The following is a 21,921-nucleotide window of genomic DNA, read 5'->3' on the forward strand; positions in this document are numbered from 1 at the left end:
GCTTTTTGTTCTGTATCGCAGATCTGCAGCCGAGTGCCCTTGTCCAGTGTGTTGGCTTGTTTGCGTGCTCTTGAACCGTGTCCTGTTTGGTTTGGAGCGTTTCTTTGATTTACCAGGGATTAGGGAACAGAGCCCCATCCAGCCTGGCCTTGTCTGTGTACACAGGCTGCTGTTCTGGTTACCAGTGGCACCCTGTACTGCACTCAGGATCCATGACTGAGCTTGGCACAGGCCACCCCACCATTTTCCACTGTTTTCTAACCAATGGAACAAAGCATCAGCAAACCAAAGTTTTCAAATGGCAAATGTTTTGTCCTTTTTGGAAAGCAGCTGCTTTCAGCATTTTCCTTGACCATCAGTGTCCTCTCTGACAGAGTTTCATCCCCACCTGGTTCGTGTTATCTCTGCTGTCACTTCCTGCTGTCCTTCCCTGTGTCAAGCAGGAAATTCTTTGAGCATGAAAGTTTATCAAAATAGTGAAAGAAGAGAGAGCTGTACATGAATTGAGAGCAAGCCTTCTGCTGTGTACAGAACTGCCAGGCCTGCTGTGCATTAGAGAAGGGAAGCTACACCATCCTGTGAACAGCAACTGCACCTGTGTTGTTTTGGGAGTTGCATTTTGTGATGCTGACTTGCTGCTGCCTCTTCATGTTTCACAAGCCACAGTGTGGGAGGTGGTGTGTTGGCAAGTGGAGTGAACCTTTCACCCAAGACATTTGCCATTTGATTAGGGTTTTGGGTGTGGGGTTTTTCCTAGACAGTATTTTCCATCTTTGTCATGTTACAAACATCACTCTTGATTATTCCTTGCTCTGGTTGGAAGTTTCCATAATTTATAAATGTATTGTTACTCTTTTATTATCACTTAATGATGTAAGTATGGATTTTTCTTTGGCTAGTGTGTGGCCTGAGGTGCATCAAAAGATCACTGAGGACTTCTTCACAACAACAAGGTCAGCAAGGTAGTAAGTACAGGTGAGTTACCACGGCAGAGGTAGTGATAACTTAGCTAAGGGCTGAATTAGGTATCAGTGCCATGGTAAACATTTTGAAAAGGACAGTCCTTGGTTCCTTGTGGCTGTTGCTGCCCAATACACCACCAGTGCTGTTGAGAGTGGCGTGTGCTCTGTACACAAGCTGGGAATTCAGCTTCTGTTTCATGCTGCAATTGCTAAGAGGCTGTTCTGCCACAGGAGCAGTCCCTGTTCCTCTCTGGGCTGCGCTGTAGTAACAAGTGCCAGGTTTGGTGCAGGGCTCAGGACTGCCCAAAGCAGGGGTTAACAGGAACACCTTTGTCCCTCCCTACCCCACTGCCCCATCCACAGCCTTTACCAAACAGCCACAGGACTGAGGCCTGTGGACTCTGCACTGGTGCTGAGACCCAAAGATTAAGTAACTTCTAAATGTTGTGACAGAAGTTCAGGGATTTAACCCTCAACACACATTTTGCTCAAGGAACACTTCATGAGAACAGATCAGACATCCTTACCTACAAAAACCTACTTGTGGGGGTTTTTTTGCTCAATAAGAATTAGGAATGAAAGTGAGGGAAACAGGATCCTGGGGTATATCATTTTAGGCAATTTTGCCAATGCCACGGCAGCAGAAAAACAAGCATTAACAGCAGCCCAGCCTCTTCTGTGTCTCAGTGCTCGTAAGCTTAAAAATTCAGCCTGTGGGAGTTCGGACATGAAACAAGTCTGTTTAGAAGGAGATTTTTATTTAGTCAAGTGTGTCATCAGCTTGATAGATTTGTCAAGTTACAGGATGACAAAGATGTAACAGATAAAAAAAAAGCTGTTGTTTGCAGTCATGCAGTATGAAAAGTTTCTCAGCCTTAGCACAAGAACAGCAGGATTTTGTACATGCTCATCCTTATTTCTTCTTTCTTGAATAAGAGGCATCAGCATCCTGGAGCAAGAGGACATAAAATCAGTATTTCCCCCCAGCTTCTGCTGTATTAAGTCCTTCACTCACAGTGTAGTTGCTTGTAACAGTGAGCAGTTACAGCGTGGAAGTAGGAAATTCTAAGCTGCATTTTTGCATTTCCTGCTTTGGGAGTGCTTTAATGTGTTTGTGTTTTGTACCAAGTTCATCAAAAACACAGTAAGAATAAATAGCATCTACCAAGCAGTACTGCAGGAACAGAACTGCTGCACATCTGTCCTGGGGCTGCCAGTGTGAGTGAGGAGCCCTGACAGACAATAGCACTGTCTAACACACTCCTGAAGGTGCTCAGGTTATATGCCTGATACAAGCACTCGACACAACCAAGGGAGGGGTTTTCAACAGCCTTAATCCCAAGTGGTCTTAAATAATTTATGCCAGTGACTTATAGCTCTGCATTAATGGCAAGTCCTGAACTTGCAGCCTGTGTGCTGGAGACCAGAGCAAGGCCTGGGGCACTACAGGATGTGTAGTGGCCACACTGTGTAACTCTACACTAGCAGGATGCAGTGATGGAGTCTGGCTGGGAATCGTCAGCTGCTGCAGAAGCGAGGAGGGAAAACCAGGAATAGATCCAAAACAGAATCCCAATATTCCCGTGGCGAAAGAGTCAGCAAAGAACCAAACAAGCAGAGGAAAGGGGACTGCACTTACCACCCCGCTCTTGAAGTTCTGTATCCTCCTCTTGCCCATCCTGTTCATGAGCCACCAGGCCCAGGTGGGCGCGTACTGCCACAGGTAGCACACGGCCAGGTAGGGGTGGTCGCTGATCCAGGCCTCCTTCAGGTCGTTGGCCACGCTCACCAGGGTGAGCCGCGCACAGCGGTCCGTGGGCATCTTGTGGGACTGGTCACCACTGTTCTCTATGGACTGGGGGGAGACAAAGAGTGGGCAGGGATTACGACTGGATCCCTGGGAGTGACAGAGGCCAAGCTCTGTGTGAGAGACATAATCCTCCCAGCCTCCCCACAGGCAGCATCCAGCCAGTACAGCAGAGACTGGGGCAGGGAAACACATCCCTCACTATCCTCTGGTGTGGGAACACTTCCCACCTTCCTTTAGCTGAATCAAAGCATCCTTTGAATTAATGCCTTCATTTATGGGTCAAAGGTGAAAAAATTAAAATGGATCTCCAAGCTCTGCCCTGCTTCAGCACAGTTTCTACTTGACTGTGACACAGATTTTGTCCCTGGAGGTGTTTAAAGAAAGACTGGACATGGCACTGAGTGATCCGGTCTATTGACAAGGTGGTGACTGGTCACAGGTTGGACTCTATGATCTCAGAGGTCTTTTGCAACCTAATTGACTCTGTGATTCTGTGATGGAACAGGTTACCCTCTCTGCAGCTCTGAGAAATGGGAACTCCCCTGTTCCCAGCTCTCTGCCAGCTTCTATGCTACAAGTTACTCAGTAACCAAGTTAGGAATGAGGACACATTTCCTATGAGGTTAAATATTCCTGCCAGCTCTCTTCATGGGCAGTCTCAGCAAAAGGAAGAGCAGGGGGCTGTGCCTTGGAGCAGGGATGTCTACCTGAGGTCTTGCCCCATGTATCACTTGGTGAACATAAATCCCCCCTGTGAACTTTGACACATTTCACTCCACTGCAAACTCGCTGCTCTAGCACTCCGTTCCTGTTCCCCAGGGCAAAAGCAATTCTGGTCTAGATTTGCTCTTCCTCCCTGGTCTGCTGCCACACTGAAATCTGAGGAATGTGTTTTTCAAGCTTTCCCCATTCCTCAAAGAGTACATCTTTTCTTGCATGCAAATATGAAGTTTTGCAAGCCAAAAATCCTCCCCAGACTTGATTCAGCAATGGGAGATCCCCTTGCCCTCACTGGTGGGCTCTCCTGACCTTCAGATTGATTGAATTTAGGGCAGATTACATTTTGATGTATCACAGTAGCAGTTTTTGCCAGCTGCTTTGTTAGTACAGCCTTTATTAAAAGCCATTGTGCAGTTGGGAGGTTTTGCTTTTCCTCCTGGAACAATCCCTAAGAGGAAAGGAATGCACAGCTCCCGTCAGCTGAGCTGGGGCTGTGCCAGCAGCAGCGTCACCCACCAGGGCACAGCGTGACCAGGACAAACAAAATGCTACCTGTGCACAAGGACAGTGTTCTGCAGCCAGAGCTGTGTCCAGAAAATCCTGGACTTTCCCCCAAAACTGCAGCAGAGTGGCTGTACAGTAAATTTTACCAGACTTGGGTTTTATATGTTGGAAGAGAGAAGGTCTAACAATTATCAAACTCAATTGTCATATGATACAGACTTGACAGTTCTGTACCAGTGAAAGCATTTCTTGGTAAAAGGATGAAGTTAGTGTTTGTTGGGAGGGGAAAAAAAACCGTGAAAGGCTCACTGACCCTGCAGCAGAAGATGGATTTGTCAGAACAGAACTGAGTTCTTACCTTTGCAAGATTCTCTGTAAAGACATTTTGGATAATCTTGGACTGCACAGGCCCTGGGCAGATTTGGATAACGCTGATCTCAGGGTAGTCAGTCAGCTCAGTCCGCAGAGAATTAAAAAATCCCTACAAAACAAGAATATAATGAAATTTTTCTTTGCTATGTTTTTGCAAGGTTTAACTCACTACATCTTTTCATACTAGTTTATGCTGTAAAAATAACAGTATTCCACAAAAATTACTACTACTTTCTTTGACTTGTCACAATCAATGGCTAATTTAACATTTTAGTTGCAATTACATACAAACCAGTGAGCAACATATCCTTATCTTCCCAAATACACAATAACTTTGCTAAACTACATCCAGATTCTGCTGTCCCTGTATTGAGGTCAAGTTCTGCTACTCAGTAGTGGAAATGCCACCAATCCTAAGAACTGCAATATTGTGAAAATTATCTTTTCTAGGTGAATTGCTCTTTGTGGTGAGATTAAAGACAATTAAGTGACTTGAGTAAGTGGCTGGTTTTATGTAAGAGGAGAAGGAAAACTTTTCAGCACACCAAGTCAAAGCTGCTCCCTGACAAATTTAGGGGGTAATTCTGCACCACTGAATTCTCTGCACAGTTTGAAATCTGCATCCACGGAGATATAAATGTTATTTCAGCCCAGGAATATGATACTGGTTTATCCAAGTTAAACTAATTACAAAAACTGTCAGTACTTCTTTAAGCTAGTAGGAAATAAGTTTTCTGAATATGGGTAGCAATTCACATGTAGATGGCAACTATTATGGGAAACATGACCAATTCAGGAGGGCAGTTTCTACCAAAACTGATGATCAAGCACTGATGGTTTAGCCAACACCACCTGTCTTATCTTTGAGCTGCTTAGTAACAGCTGCCTGTATTTACTCCAACATGTAATTTTGTGTCACAACAGAGACAGAGAGTGAGCACAGGCTGATAAACTTCTCCCACTGTAGTAACATTTTATCACTTGCACTCCCATCCAGCCTGGGCTGACCCATAGCTCTTGTATGAGCTGCAACACAGGACTAAAACCAGTCAGATACCAGCCTTTGATGACACAGAAGCATCAGCTGGGACAAGCCACAAAAGCTCAGCAAGGAGCTGCACACTCTTACAAGGACACAAGCTCAATTTCCCAGTTGCTGGTGGCTTAGACTGCGTATGGGCTTTGCAATTCAATTCCCTAAAAACTCTGACCATGTGTTTAAAGTCATTAAGTACCTGCAGGCCCCAGATCTGTGTCAGACCTTCCCAGCATGGTAGCAAAGCCTGGGATCCAAGTTCTGTCTAAAACTGGGCACCTGCCTGCAGTCCTGAGCAGCCACACAAGCACACAGCAGCAGCCAGCTCTGTGGGCACTGTCAAAGCCAGTGTGATTTCATTCAAGGGTTGTAGAGACTGTAAGCATGAAATGCAAACAGCCAGAAATCACAGCAAGCTCCTGTTCCTGCTCTGTGGCCATTCTGCTGTCCCCCTCCATTTCAAGGGCTTTGTGTTCCCCCTTCTTCCCCCTCATGCTGCAGCTCCAAGTTTTCACACCACAGAAGAGGGACAATCTTCACCACCAACAGGATGGTCAGGACACTCAGCTGAAATCCTGCCTGACACATGCTGAAAAAGGCCTCTTGGAAACCAGAATCTTACACATACTCAGTCTCCTCTGGAGGCTCTACACACAGTATGTACATGTTCTCTAATTCCAGCACTTATCTTTGATATCCAAAGATAGCTGAATTCCTCCACTTCCTCCCAGAAGATAAGCTTTAAATTCCTAAGAAAGAAAAGGAAGTGCTCTTTTTTCTTTAAATGCAGGCAGGGACAGATCCAGATTTGGGAGCAGTGAGGGAACTCAAACTCAAGAGGAAGGACCTGAGTGTTTCCACTAAGCCCAGACCGAAGCAGCTCTGACACAGACACAGAGTGTGTGGGACAGGAACTGCTTTCAGTCATTCCTGGGCCTTTCCATCTTAGTGACCAAATCCTAGAAGATGCTGAAGAAGGCAAGGTTTCAACAACTTCTATGACAGAAACATTTAGAAATTCCCTTAATGACCTGAGAACTGAACAAAGAGAGGATTGGTTGCTACTCAGTGTGGTCCATGTGCTTATTAGGCAAGTTCCTGATGAAGGAACATTTTGAAGGCCACTCTGATGCACTCCACATGCCACTAATTAGATGAATTAACAACTGGATGAATGGCACATCATCTCCACGAGCATCATCTCACTAAGAGAGGAACTGCACCAGTCATAGGCAGACTCCTGTGGACTTGACTCACACTCCTACAGCACTGAAATAAAGGGCAATTTCATCAGTAGAACATTGTTATGAAGAATTCCATTTGGCATGAATCAAAGCTGGATTGTTTCAAGAACAAATTCTAATTCTAAGCAGAATTCCTTCTTTCTGTCCTTCCTCCTTCAATTTTCATTTAAAAAGAATTAAAAAAACCCAAAACCACCAAACCCACACAGGAAAAGGGGGACTTTTTCAAAGAAGGTACCATTAAGATTGCAGCACTAAGGGTGTCAGCTGTGATAGACTCCAGGGCAGGAATTAAAAAACAAACCAAACCAAACACTATAACAGATTAATTCATGTCAGATTGGTACATGTATTTAGTAACTGGTGGTCAAAATGCAACCTTCATTTCAAGATCTTAAAATACAGGTGGATACATGCTGGGAAAAGAAAACAGGAAAAACATCATTTTATGTTTTGTCTTATTTTTCTCCTCCCCTTTCTCCAGCCTTGTGGGTCTTTTCCAACTTGGAATACTCTGTGATATCTGTGATTTCTTCTTGGTCACCATCAGAGATGGGCCACAGGTCCATTTGAAGAGGGCTGCCACTCCTACAGGCTTCCCTTACCTGAACTGTACTGGTGAGGTTTGATATTTTAAAAAAGCTTTTCCTAGTTTTGGGGGGCTTCCTGCCCACATCTACCCTTAGCTCCAGACCCATAAGATACTGTCAAACAGTCTTTTTGATATCTGTATTGCAAATCACAGTTCAACACTGCAATTAGTATTTGTAGAATTACTGTGAAAGAAATAAGAAAGGAGGTTTGGAGTCTGGCCTGGTTATTGAGCAGAGGTAGAAGGTAACAAAGACATAAACAGTTCAGTGAGCTTATTTTAATTAATTTTAGTAAACTATCTCTTTAAAGCTTTGTCCATGTTCTCAATCTCAACACAAGATTCAGAATTCTGAGTATTTTTAAAGCATCACATGAATTCCTTGTGCTCTGCAATTAATTAGTCCTGCTTAGCCCAACTGCACCACACCCAAAGATAATTCAACCAAAAGAACATTTAATAAATAAAGGAGCAAGAAGGGAATTCAGGCTTCTGCTCACTGCATTCTCCTAATTTAAATCTACCAGACTTCAACCAAAAGTTGGCCTCTAATGGGCAATTTCAGCACTGCCACTCCAGTGAAGAGCATCAGATCTCTGTCCCTAAAAACTTTTTGTTAGCAGGGACTTGTCACCATCTTCTACATCTTCATTCTTTCAAGTGGCTTTCCACTGTCAGCCACTTGTTACATTTTTGTTGTTGTTGGTCAAATTATCAAAAAGATATTGATCCCACAGCTTAAGCAGTTATTTACTCTGTTCATGTGCTTAAATGCAGGAGGTGCCAGTTTTTTAAACCATCACTGAGCAGAGCTGAAGTTTGTTTTACTGAGATCAAAATGTACATTAGCAGGAAGCCAACAGTGGTGAAAGACAAATATGCCTAAACAAATTTACCAGTTAAACAAATGATTCCTCCATGATACAGACAGATACTTTTCTGAGCTCCTCTTTTATGTTTTTCTACTCAAGTGACACTACTTTCAGAACTTTTTCCAAGCAATGTTGAAAGTTAAGAGTTAGGCAAAAGAAACATTCTAAGACACTCTAAGCTGCCAGTTCTTCACACCACAAGAAGATTCAGAATTGTTGTGAAGATTCATTCAGATGTTACCACATAGACTAGGAATTCTCATTTCTCTGAGCAGTTTGCTTTACCACTCACTGTTCTCACTTTACTGTCCTAATGACTTCCTGTAGTCTTAAACCTCCCACCAGTGACTTTTCTTGCTTCGCTGAGTTGAGAACTCCTGTACAGAATAATCCTCCTGTTTAGGTATTCCCTCATCTGAGGGCCAGAGGCCAAGGTCTTGTGTTCCACGTTGGAATTGAACCAGGTAGGGCTTAGAGCCAGCTAAGATGGCACTTGCCTTCTAGTCAGGAAAATAAATCTACACTGGGAGCTGAGATATTTCACATTTCAGAGCAGATCAATTTCAGGACTTTCAACACCTGAGGATGCTACACATGCTGTGTGCAATTTCAGGGGAGACTGCATAGAATAAAGTCCTCTGCAACAACACTGATGCTGGCCTATTACACACAATAACACTTAATTAACTTCCAGAATTTAACTTACCTGCAGAGCGTGCTTGCTGGCACAGTACCCAGTGGCAAGAGGAGCTCCCATGATACCCATCACACTGCTCACAGTAACAATCTTCCCTCTTTTCCTCTGGATCATGTGGTTCAGGACATACTTTGTTAAAGAGATTGTACCCAGGTAGTTGAGTTCTATGATGGCATTGTAGACATCCAGGTTTGTATCCACAAACAAGGAGCGCTGGGACCGCCCTCCATTGTTGACCAAAACATCAATCTTGGGAAAGATACAAAGATAAATTAATATATTTCCTTTACTTCTTGTATTTCCTCGGGCAATTCAGCAACAGCAAATTAGTTTTTAGTTTTTGGTAATTATTTTTTTGCTGCTGCATCTCTGCAAAACCTGCTGAAATGCAGAAGGAAGCAACAGAAAGGATAAAAGCTGAGGAACTTTTGGGGAAGTTTAATGCAGATACTGAAGAAAAATGTAGACACTGCTGAATTTAACAAACAATAAAAGTAAAATAAGAATTTAAATGCAGATCTAGGAGATAGAGAAGAAAAAGCAGTTTAACCCCAGAAGCACACCTTACCCTGCCAAAATGCTTGAGAACACTGTTGGTTGCAGCTTCATGAGAGGATCTGTCAGTCAAGTCAAGACGCAGAACAAGGATATCTTTGTCACCCAAGCTGCTGATCTCTAAAAACAACCATAAAGTGAATGGAAATCAGTAAGAGATTGCTAATGCAACAACTGTGGGAAATGTAGCATGCTTTTAAACACCACATTTTCATTAAAAAAGACACCAAAAAACCGTAAGATCAACTTGGAAATAAAATGCTTGATTTATTTTCATTTTTATCTCCACAGAGAATCCGTTTTTCATCTGTTCCTACCAAGTCCTTCTTTCCTCATCATTATCCTTTGCACATGAAAAGCCTGACTTTATTAAAAAGGCCTGTGTAGCTCAATACAGATAATTTAATTTTCCAAATAAATTGCAATAGTTGGGAATAACATGCATCCAAATTTTCCTCTGAGCCAATCAGGAGCACAGCACTTTGGCAGCCCTGACATTTTGCCTGGATGTGAACAGGTCAAGCATGTTTATTTCTGGTATCAGGACTAGTACAACTGAAACCCAAAACACAACATACATACCTGAGTAGCTATGAGGGAAAGGATAGAGAAACTGGATTATTGGGGGATTATTGGAGGAAACAGGAGGGTTTGTTTAACTGACAGTTTTAACAAATCCATCCCCTGAAATAAAAGTCAGCTGCCATCAAGTTCCAGCCCTCATGTTGAATGTTTCTACCACTGTCTCTACAGAACAACTGACCTTTTCCATAAAAAGCATTTCTTGAGCAGTGCTTTGTTACCCTGGGGTTTTGGGGCAGATGACTCACTAAAACTAAATCTTCGTCATTTCAAGTTTTTTTAACTACACATAACATGATATTTTAACTTTATTTATCTTAGTTTGACAGTGCTATTTTTCTTTCAGAATCAATTCCTAGCCACAACCAAGTGTACCTGCTCCCCTTTAAGCAGCTGAACTCTTCAGCGAGCCTCAGGCTTTAATTTTTTAATTACTACTTCTTACATATAGAGGGAAGAATAAACCTTGTCTTAACAGTGATGTAGAAATAAAGAGGTTATTTAAATCCATCAGTTGTCTGTGTTCAAGGGTCATTAGTACTTAAGCCACTGGTTAAAACAAACCCATCTGTGAGATCAGCTCAGTTGGTTAAAACTTGGTTGTAATAATGCCAAGGTCATGGGTTCAATCCCCTGTGTGGGCCATTGACTTAAGAGTTGGACTCGATGATCCTTGTGGGTCCCTTCCAACTCAGAATAGTCTGTGAGTCTGTGAGTCTGGTTTAACACTACTAATATTTCCATTTATTGCTCCCTCCAACTCCTCCATGTGTATTTCTTCCAGAGATACAGCAGTAAAATCCATGCAGTTTAAGCTGCCCTCTCAGAAACACATCTCTACCTCATGCTGCCTCAAACAGATTTGCAGGGTTGAAACCTGCTGGGGTATGGAGTGTTTCTGCCATGGATTAACACGACTGCACACTCAACTCTGCCACAAAAGCTACACAGGGGAGAAAGAAAAGAGCAGAGGAAAAGACACAGACTGCTGATAAGGAAGGAAGAGCTCTTTTAGAAGATGAAAGAAACTTTTGACATCAGGAAATTTTAAACCAGAAACCTTTTCTTTGAGCAATCCACAGTGAAGTGTGATTTCTACCACCCAAAGCACTCAAACATCTCTGGCAGCTTAATTCTTTCCTAGGGTGAGGAATCCTAACTCTAGGCACTCCTCACAGACAGCTTTCACAAAACTTCAAACATTCCTGTTACCCTTTTTCTAATCTCCTTCTCCCTCCACTCATCCCACTGTTTTTCTGGCTCATGACCAGTGCCCAGTGCTGAAGGGATGGACACACCCCAGTTTATACACTGTCAGACTGATGTTCTTCATTGCTTTTACTAATAACCCCTAACATTCCACTGCCTTTTTTGTCTGCTACCAAACTGATTTGTTTAAAGGAACAATTATGATACCCAGAAAAACACTTGGCCCCAAGTAGGAGACCTTAGTTTGGAGTTCATTTTTCAGGTTTCAGATTAACAACTCCCTTCACTGTATGTGAATCCCAGATCTCAGTTTCTCATGACAGGATAAACACTATTGCTCAGCAGTTTCCAGCTCTTCATCATTTCCTCTTTTGTCTTTTATTTCTCCCTTGTATAATGCCAGGCAACAGAAGTTGAGCTTTGAGCAGAGGCTGCTCAGTGTGACCTCCTGGGGTCCTTTCCGACCTCAATTACTGTATAATTCTTGACCTTACAGATTGCCTGCCACTCGTTTGGCCTATCCATATTTAAATCATATTTGAGCTCTGTCAAGCCAAGAAACATCCCCCCACCTACTTTTATTCTTTTTAGGGCTTTTGAGATAAAACAGCCTCCAACATTTCTGGTGAAATTGAGCTCACGTTGCAGAGAGTGTTTGGGGGAGATACAGAAGCCACTTGTAGTTATAAGTTAAACAAGTTGTTTTCTCTCCCTCCTGCACAAGAAGTGCAATGAAGTGTTGAGCTGGCATATGCATGACTCAACAGGTATTACCATAGCTCTTACAGAGCTTTTCTTCTCTCTCTCCCTCAGCTTTTAGGTAATGTAGAATGCACAAACCTGTATCACAGGGTGGTGTCACTAAATTCTGAACAAGATATATGTGCTTGTTTCTGACATCTAGTTCAGCTGCTGCTGTGTACACCCTCTCCAGCAGGCATGTTACAGCTCATTACCTCCAACTATGCCCCATAATTCAGCCAAATTCATGTTGATGCTACATGTGACAGCTCAATCCTAGTCCATCCCATGCTACTCAAACCTGACATGAAAGTCTTGAACTCAACTGCAAAAACATGCAGGTGGAAGCAGGGACAAGCCATCAGGAGCACATGGACCCACTGCCCAAGCAGCAGGGATGGAATCAGGAAGAACACCCAGGTGGAGTTGAAACTGGTGAGGAATGTGAAAGGCAACAAAGGCTTCACAGGCACAGAGGCAACAAGAGGGAGGCCAAAGACAGTGTGAGCAGCAATGGTGATGAGGAAAGGCACAGAAAAATGTCAGGTACTTATTGCCTTCTTTGCCTGTGTCTTCTCCTGGCAAGATTTCCTCTCAAGTCTCCCACACTCCTGAGGCTAAACTCTGGGGGAAAGAAATACTAACAGAGGAAGACAAATTAGGGACAAACTGCACATATAAGCAGGGCAATATACACATCCAAGGTTTGCAAGAGCTGGCTGATGTCACTCATCTTAGGAAGGTACTTGACAAATGCAGTAGCTCTCCAGTGAAGGAAATGAAGTGTCACACAACCTAAGCTCTGTCCTAGGGAAGGTTGTGTGGCAATTCCTCCTGAAAGCCTTTTCCAACTGAAAGACAAGAAGGTGTGTGGGAAAATCCAGCATGGATTTAGCATGGCCTTATACTGCCTGATCAACTTGATTACTTTTTGTGATCAGCTGTGGTATCCCTCCATGATCAATATATTTTAGTATCTTCACTGGTGACACAGATGATGGGACAAAACACAGGTTTTGAGAAAATTTCCAGTTAAATTGAAGTTCAGAGGAGCAGCTGCTCTGCTGGAGGGCAGGACTGCCATGTAGAGGCATCTTAACAAGCTGTAAGAATAGTCTGATGAATTTCATTAAGCTCCATAAAGTCAAATGCAAAATTTCACACCTGGAACAGCACAATGCTCTGCAATACTGCAGGCCAACACCCAGATGGTTAGGGATCAGCTCTACAAACAAGATGGAAGAACAGCAAGCTGAATGTAAGTCAGCAATTGGCTCTGGCAATTACAAATGCTAATGGACTGCACTAACAAAAGCAGACTGAGGGAAAGTGATTTTTAAGAGCCTCTACACAGTATTCCCAGACTGCATCTAGACCGTGTCAAATTTGAGACCCTCTTAGGTCAAAACAAATATAGACACACTGGAGATAGTGGAGCACAGGGCCACAAAGATGTTTAGGAGGGCTAGCAGACAAAACAATCAAGGAAAGGGGTGGTAGCTGGACTTACATGACCTTGAGAAGTAAAGAGTAAACATGGAAGTGGGTCCAATTATTATCTTCCACTACTTGAAGGCTGGCTACAGAAAACATGAAGGAACTATCACAGAATCACAGACTCAGAGAATGGTTTGGGTTGGAAAGGACCTTAAAGATCATCTAGTTCCAACACCGTGTCATGGGCAGGGACACCTTCTACCTTGTCCAGCCTGGCCTTGGACACTTCCAGGGACCTCTGGGCAGCCTGTGGCAGGGCCTCACCACCCTCAGAGTCAGGAATTTCTTCCAAGTATCTGTCTAATCTAAACCTGCCCTGTGTCAGTTTAAAGCCATTCTCCCTTGTTCTATCACTACATGCCCTTGTTATGTTTCTGTGTTACTGAAGAGTTTCCAATATTCCTACTGATCAGACTTTTAGTTAAAGGTTAAAGTTCAGCAGCAAATATTTGCAAAGCACACAGCTGCATAAGACTTAAAAGCTTATACATAGCACAGATCAGACATTCAGGGTCACTGAAAGTTGGCAGAGGCAGAAATCATCTTAGATAAATCTGTACTCTTGGTTCACATCATTTGGAGTATTCTGCATATTCCTTAGCACATCACACTCTCATATAAGTATTTCCTGAAAAGGCCTATCCAGGATTAGAGCTCCTGATGGACTATCTTGTGTTATCAGTTTTGCAATGACAACAAACAGCCACAGACACAAATAGATTGCAAACTTCTCCTGACCACTCAACAATGCATCACACAGCACTGGAATTCTGTCATGACTGCCCCTCAACCACACTGTCATCACATGTCCTCTGCATCTTTATAAAAACTATATAAAGTGACTGCTTCTGGGAACTATCAGAAAATAAAACTAAGGAGTTGTGCATTTTTGAAAGTTCCTTCAGAGATTTTCTGAGTAGGCTGCTGCAACATTTAGCTTTCTAGAAATCCTTATGTGCTCACCCAAGAAAAACATCTCAGTGTTCCCTGGCACACATTCCAAGTAGACTGTAGACATTCTATCAACATTACTAGGAATAAAGGGTTGGTGTGATAATATATTCCACACAAAATACTTCATCCTGAGCTATAGAGGATAAACAGTCTGAAAGAAGCATAACATTAACATTAATCACGTTCAAAACCTCTAGTTATCACTGTGAATTAACTTTCTCTCCCTCTCATTGCCAAGCCAGAAAACAAGAGGGGAAAAGAGAAACAAGAGAAATGAAACAAGACTGCTGACTTCACAGGCACATATGAAAGATAAGTGGAATAGTTAAACATTCTGCTTCATGTTTGTTCCTTTTGAACTACAGGAGATTCTCTTTCTTGCAAATTCTTATAAAAACTTTTCTGGACATTTATACTCATTCCTGTTCCAAAGAGCAAGGTCCGTTGTCACTCTGCCTGTAACATGCACAAACCTGAAGAAAGATTTTTTAGCAGTGTGTACCTACATTGTTTGTTTTTTTTAAGGATGAGATTGTTTCCTACATTCACTATAGCATTGATTACACTTCTTCATCTAGTATCTTACAAGACCTCTTGCAAATGATAAAGAGATTTTTAGGTAACAGTGGCTTGTGAAGGAACTTGTCGTGCAAGTCTACACACAGGCTTCTCACTCACAAAAAGAAAACACCAGCTACAAAGGCACACTGAAGCTCTGTATAAAGTTGACTTTCATCATTACATTTATTCCTGTGATATGTGGGTTAGTGTTTCTGTGGCAATTGCATCACAGCAACAGTGGTGCACGAAGCAGTGAGTTGTACTTACGAAGGCATTTCTTTTTCACTCTCTCCAGCTCGTCCTCCCTCCTGGCAGAGATGGCAAGCAGGGCTCCAATCTTTGCCAGCTGGTAAGTCAGTTCTTCTCCGATTCCACTCGAAGCTCCTGTCACCCAGACAACCTTGCCACGCAGCTCATTTTCTATCAAAGGAATCAAGACACAGTTCACACATTGCCAGTGCTAGGATAAACATCTAACTCACTGCAGGGGTACAAGCTGACACTGTTTTTAGGAAACCTGATATGGTTTTTAAGAAATACGCTCATTTTGGGGGGGTATTACAAAATCTTGACTTCTCTGGTTTTTAGTCACATGCAGTTGTGAAATCGTTCATAGTTGTTCTGTTGTCATTTGAACTTTGTTCCAAGGTTGATCTGGATAAACAGGGACTATTTACCTGATGGAAGAAATTTGATTGCATTTCTGCAAGCATCCACACATAGCAGTTCCACTCACCTCATCAAACAGAGCTTCAGAGGAAAAGGGAGAAAAGAGTTCTTGGAATTGATAGGGAACAGTTACTGTATTGCAAATCCAAACAAAAGCCTAAGCAAACCTTTCCAAATAATGTTTCATCCCAAAAATATTCCTAAGTAATTGCTGACAGAATAAAATTTTCTGAAAAAAAAAGAGAGCTGATCATAAAAACCCAAGTGGGTGTTCATCCACTTTTGCTTTGTATTTGATGCAGGTTAATTCCTGCACTGGCACAGGACACGGAGTTCCCAAGGTGTCAGTTCATTCCCTGTCTTCACAGTTCCTGCCCTGACACCTGTTTTTTAACCTGTAGTAAAAATAAGAACATCTCACTCCTTTTAATCCTGTTTCCCCTTGTTTCCAATCAATCCCATTCCATGGTACACCTGGGTACTGGGAAAAGGCTTAGCTTTCCAGACACATATCCAAAAAACCATCAAATACAACAGATGGCTGAAAATCACCCATTGAATTCTGGAATGTGGCTCAAGGATGAACAATCAGTAATACCAGAGCACTGTCCAGAACGTACCATTGCCTGACACTTGTTTGTGCTCTCCAAGATCAGTTTTTGTGAATATTAGTCTTGGGGAAAATCTCACTCAGAGCTTTGCTGACAGGAGCTCTTCCTTCTGTTTCTCAAGTTTGTGAAGAGGAATATTCCAACATCTAACCAACCACTAATACTTCATGGCATAATTCAAATATTTGTCAAATATAAGCCAAATGCATCTCTTGAGACTTAAAGCCAGTTCCATTCTGAGGAGGACCAGAGTAGCATTTTTCACCTTTTTAAGCTGAAATTTATCCATAATGTAATTTAGCAAAAATACTTCTTTTCCACTGCAGCTGGTGGCTGACACTGCTTTTACTTCCTGCTTACTCCAGTGATCAGTTCCTGGTTCTCTCTACATCACACTGTGTTTCAAATATCTACTTTTGGAGTCTTAATGACATAAACCCCACAAAGACATCAGCACTGAAACCTTCTACCCTTTTGACAAGAGCAGAGAGCACTCACAACTGACTAACAGAGCTCAGCTTGAGTTTGTGGGACTGGCAGTAAGTACAATTTGTCTTTTTTTTTTAAGCTGCCTGTATTTTAGCCAAAGAAAAATCCCTCATAAAACCAAGCTTTTGTGGTTTGGGGTTGTTTGGAATTTCTTGTTTCCTTCTAAAAACACTAACAACAACAAGAGTCACTTCCCAAAGGAGAGCTGTATTTTAAGGTTATAAAATTGGGAGGTAGAAAGATGTTGCTGAAGTTGTAGGGATATTCACTGTATCCACCATTATACCAAGTGGCTGCTGTCTGTAAAGCTTATTCATACCCTACTCCTACAGTTTTATTGCATTGAAAATTAATTGATTTAATCACAAGGGAAAACATGGGGGTTCACCTCTATTACTTTTCTTTTTTCAGAAAGCACGAGGAGACAAACACTACACAAACAAAACAACACACAGATATACTTTCAGCCCTGCTTACCACACTCATTCCTCTTGCTACTGAAAACAAATCCGCTTCCTCCTACCCCTCAGATTCCCTGTTCCCAACCTGTCTTGGGCAGCTTCACAGCAGTTATTCAGGATCTTGTTCTGTGAACAGAATAATTAACTGAGGTAAGGAAAGTCTTCCAGTCATTCTCCAGTGCTGAGTTACCAAGCACTGAGCTACTCAGAGTTAACATAATGGAAAACCTCAAATGCTGGTGTAAAACAAGTATCAAAGCATCAGATTGCTTCAGAATAGATGTCCTGTTGTTACTGGAAATAAGTTCAAAAATTAACCATGACAAATTAAAAAATAAAAGCAGATTATACTATTACTAACCATTAACTACCATGCTACAAGACATAACAAATGAGAGGTCAAACAGAGTCGTACTGCAAGTAATCCAAAAAGTGGGTCTGCATCTCTATTTAGAGTTTTTTCCCCAACATATTTCTTAGAGCACAAGAATGCCATGTCATTTCATTCAGGAAAAATATTTGAGGTGGGAAATTTTAAAGCAGATCATTCTCCCCACAGCCCTAAAGATTCATACCCTTACTCCCAAATTTAGGAGTAGGCTTTCTTATGTGAAAGGATCCTCCTTAGCTTGGTAATATTGTGACGAGCGCAGGGTTTAGAGTGACTGTTGTCCAGCAAATGCAACACAACACACAAGGAAAGGCACCCACGACCCTTCTCCCAACCACACTAATATTCAGAATTTGGAAGGCAATCCAGTGCCTGTCAATAAAAAAATCCAGAAGTTAATTTTCTGTATAGAACTGAATCACTGAAATGGAACCAATCATACCTACATGAAAACCTTTCTCTGTAATTATAGTTTACAGCTCAAGAAACGTGTGAGATCAGTCAGTTTCCTGCCAAATATTTTCATCTCCAGAAACTTCAACATCCATAATAATGTTGTAGTATTGATAACACAATATAATGATTGCAAGAGTGACAGCTCTAGCAACAGCTTTAATTCAAAATCAAGGGTGTTTTTCCCACGGGATCCACACATTACTTATGTAGGCTCACTACATTACTTGCACAATATAAGGATAAATTCATTTAAAGAAACATCTTTTCTAGTATTTGCCCCTTCTGTTCTCCTGATTTCCTAAATGGTATATATTTTACTTAATTTACAAGCACTGAGTCTGGGGGCAGGCGGAAGTGGCCAAAACACAGCTCTTATATTGACAAATTTCTGCCTGATTGTTCTTATGTCTTGAAACAACTCCATCATAGCATGACATTGCTCTTTATACGGGAACTTTTAGAGACTACTTAAAAGGTTTCCAGGCTTCCAGGAATTCTGAAGGCTACATTTAAATGTGTCTGCCCAAGAGCTCCTACATCTTGATGTGTATTGCACATACATCCCTCAGGACAGAGCTTCAATTTTGTCTGTATTAGTCAATATTTATCTCGTTTCTCTGCCCTTAGTATTTCCATGATCTTTACGAAATCCACACATGAAGATTTTTTGCATTTTTCTTACAGCAATTGCACTATCTCTCTCAGGGAGCCAGTATAAAACCTCGGGCTGCACATCTAAAGAGTTATAGAAGATTGTTTACATTGATTTTAGTGTTTTTTTAGAACTTTGTCACTTGTGCTGGTCCATATCCTGAAGAACAGAAAAGCATGCACATTTTCGGGAGGCTTCTGCTGAAAGCAAAACACAGGGATGTCTCAACAAATGTGTCCTGCTCTTCCCCCAGGCTCTTCCTAATGTTGATGAACTCCTCCTGCACCACCATCCCCTTCCAAATCATGAGTCCCGAGGCCAGGCTCTGACACCACCATTCCTGATCCACCTTCATTTGATGCAGTCCTATCTCAACCCAACATCCAATTTCCACATGGGACACCTTGTAGTGTCCCTCATCCCACCTTCTTTTGGATCAGCTTCTGTCCCTGGTCCCCTTGTCCACCTCAAGCACCCACACCAGCAGCCCCAAATCACCACTGGCTGAGAGGGTACATTTAGAAATTTGTGGCTCTATTAAGCAATCAAAGCCTGTGATTTCTAAAGATCTTTGTCCAGAAGCAGGAAGAATTGCAGTAGGATCGGAAAGAGCAGCAAGAGCAAGAATTGCAAGTCCCTGTCTGGCAGCATTTTACTGCCCTTTGGTACCCACGGGTGACACAGGCAGCACCTCTCACAAACACGACAGCATCGCATGGGGCTCGGCCCTGGCACCGCTCAGGGCACCGTTCTGGAAAAAGGAAACCCATTTAATCCGAACATTAATATTCATGTTTACTTCGCCATGAACACTTTCAACACCCATGCGAAACGATGTCGGGGCAAGGCGATGCAGAAACTGAACAGCCCACGAAGCCACACGCACCAGGCACGCTCATCCCTTTCCCACTCTTCCTTCGCCACCGTCCCTGCTCCGCGGGCTCGTGCCAGGGCTGGGAACGTGCCCAGGAACTGGTGCAAAACAACCAGTTTTGGGACAAACGCGTCCGCCCCTCGGGGCCCCGCGGATGTTTTCAGGGCGCTGCTCTGCGGCACGAGGGGCCCCGTCCAGGTAAACGCAGGTAAATTTGTGGCATTTTCACGGATAAACCCATGGGAAAGCTGCCGAGATCTGTTGCCACCAGGCCGGGGCGGAGCTCTGGGGACTCCCCACTCGCTGCCACCTCCTGCGGGGCGCGTCGCTCGCCCTCCCCCGGCGACACCGCGGCCCTTCCCGGGGGAGCTGCTGGCGGCGGCGGCATTACCTGGCTTCTTCCCCCGCCACTCGGCCCACAGCAGCGTGAGGTCCCCGTCGGCCCGCAGCCAGCGCAGCAGCTGCAGCAGCAGCGCCAGCAGGGCCGCACCCGCCAGCACCAGGCACAGCGTGCACGCCATCACCACCGCGGCACGGCTCGGCACGGCTCGGTATGGCACGCCCGGCGCACCCCTTTATCGGAGCCGCCCCAGCCAGCGCCGGCCCCTGCCCGCCTCCCGCCTGCCTCCCTCCTGTCTGCCTCCCACCACCGAGTCCTGCCTCCCGCTTCCCTCCTGCCTCCCACCGATGTGTCCTCCCTCCCACCGATGTGTCATCCCTCCCACCGCCGTGTCCTCCCTCCCACCACCGAGTCTTGCCTCCCGCTTCCCTCCTGCTTGCCACCGCCGTGTCCTGCCTCCCGCCGCCGTGTCCTCCCTCCCGCCCCCGTGTGCTCCCCCAGGCCCGGCAGGCGCTCCGGGCGCGGCCCCGCAGCGGGCAGGGCGCGGCGATAAGCGTGGGGTGTGTGGAGCAGGGCCCCTGCGAGCGGCTCGAGGGCCGAAGGTTGTTTTTCTGGAAGCGGGGCTATCTCTGTTCTCCTCCTCGCCGTGCCCCTCAGCGCTGCCCGGCCGTTCCCCGAGGGACACAGCGGTGGTCCCGGGCATCGCACGTGCTCCAGGGCTTGAAACAAACACTTGGTGTTCTGGGGTCAAACGCTGGTGTTCGGAGGAAACCCCCCGTGACTGTTCCCTGAAGAGCCTCCTGGCCGTCCCCTGGGGGACACCCGCGTTTTCCGGCGCCCCGGAGCTCCGCTGGGATTTCCAGCCCAGCTGCCCCTCTCGCGTCACAGACCGCAGCATTCCCGGACCAGGTTCCTGCGGGAATGCCGCCCCTGGACACGCCTCCTGCTTCAACAGCTGAGTGCGAGCCTAGTTCTCACAAGCACCTGCTCTAGTCAAGGTTTCACAGCTTGAGTTTAAACCCTGGCTTAAAAATTCGTCGTGGGGGATACCAACAAGAGCTAAAAAACAGGGGGTACAGCATCTCTTGTCATCACATCACTCACCTACAGCTCTTCACTTCACAGTGCTTATGTGTAGAGCCAAAAACTTAGTGCTTTGATGTACCAAAGTCTGTCATGACAGGAGGTACAGATGCAAACCGGAGGCTGGACAGGGACTTTTTACAAGGGCTTGCAGTGAATGGACAAGGTGAATGGACTTAAGCTGAAATTGGTAGGTTTAGATCAGGTATTAGGATGAAATTCTTCCCTATGGGAATGGTGAGTCACTGGCAAAGGTTTCTCAGAGAAGCTGTGGCTGCCCCATCCCTGGAAGTGTCCAAGGCCGGGTTGGACGGGGCTTGGAGCAACCTGGTCTCATGCGAGGTGTCTCTGCCTATGGCAGGGGGTTGGAATGGGGTGATCTTTAAGATCCCTTCCAACTCAAACCATTCTGTGATTCTATGATTTTATGAAAAGGGTAACCTGTAATAATTCCTACCTCCCACCAGACACTTGATACAAATGCATGTGGAGTTTATGTAGGACAGGACACAAAGCCTGTTCCCAAAATCTCACGGGTTAAGGGCCTGTGAACTGTCAGAAGACTTTGCACAGTTGGCTGTGTTTGGCACACGCAGCTGCCTGGTCTGTTCCAGCTCCACTGATGGCCAAAGGATTTGCAAATCAACTCTTGAATCACTACATTCCCATTACAGCTTTTTAAGGCAAAATAGAACCATTGTCTACCTTTAAACCTTTAGGTTCTCATTGTTTTTCAGCATATCAGTCCAATCAAGGGAATGGTGACAGAAAATAAAAACACACCACCAACACACTTTGTTTCTGTAAATAGCACCAATTGTCAACTGTGTGCACACAAATACTTGTAATCAAACAGTAGTAGTGGTTTAGAATAGAAGCAGGTCTTTGGAGATTAGGAAGGAAGTCTCAGGAACTGCGACTGTTCAGTTACACAGCTATAGGTTACAGCTATTCTTTATAATTCTGTTTTCTCCTGTTTTGAGAACT

The 21,921-nt window shown here is 44.1% G+C and overlaps 1 protein-coding gene across 1 annotated transcript; it reads right to left on the reverse strand.

Annotated features, from left to right (window-relative positions):
- Positions 1–1,699: 1,699 nt before the first annotated feature.
- On the reverse strand, positions 1,700–20,085 carry DHRS7 (dehydrogenase/reductase 7). Its single transcript, XM_071557315.1, has 7 exons — positions 19,903–20,085; positions 15,176–15,328; positions 9,378–9,484; positions 8,819–9,058; positions 4,355–4,477; positions 2,602–2,817; positions 1,700–1,911 (listed from the first exon to the last, which is right to left on the reverse strand). Exons 1-7 carry the CDS (start codon positions 20,030–20,032, stop codon positions 1,876–1,878), a joined length of 1,005 nt encoding a protein of 334 aa, XP_071413416.1. The 5' UTR covers positions 20,033–20,085; the 3' UTR covers positions 1,700–1,875.
- Positions 20,086–21,921: the final 1,836 nt, after the last annotated feature.

Source organism: Pithys albifrons, chromosome 6 (genome assembly GCF_047495875.1).
Source record: "Pithys albifrons albifrons isolate INPA30051 chromosome 6, PitAlb_v1, whole genome shotgun sequence".
Taxonomy (NCBI): domain Eukaryota; kingdom Metazoa; phylum Chordata; class Aves; order Passeriformes; family Thamnophilidae; genus Pithys; species Pithys albifrons.

Excerpts from the sequence above, each read along its gene's own strand:
- DHRS7 (XM_071557315.1), bottom strand. The coding sequence starts at position 20,032 with ATGGCGTGCACGCTGTGCCTGGTGCTGGCGGGTGCGGCCCTGCTGGCG. Across the intron at positions 15,329-19,902 it reads GTGGCGGGGGAAGAAGCCAG|AAAATGAGCTGCGTGGCAAG; the intron begins GTAATGCCGCCG and ends TTCCTTTGATAG. Across the intron at positions 9,059-9,377 it reads TTCTCAAGCATTTTGGCAGG|ATTGATGTTTTGGTCAACAA; the intron begins GTAAGGTGTGCT and ends ATCTTTCCCAAG.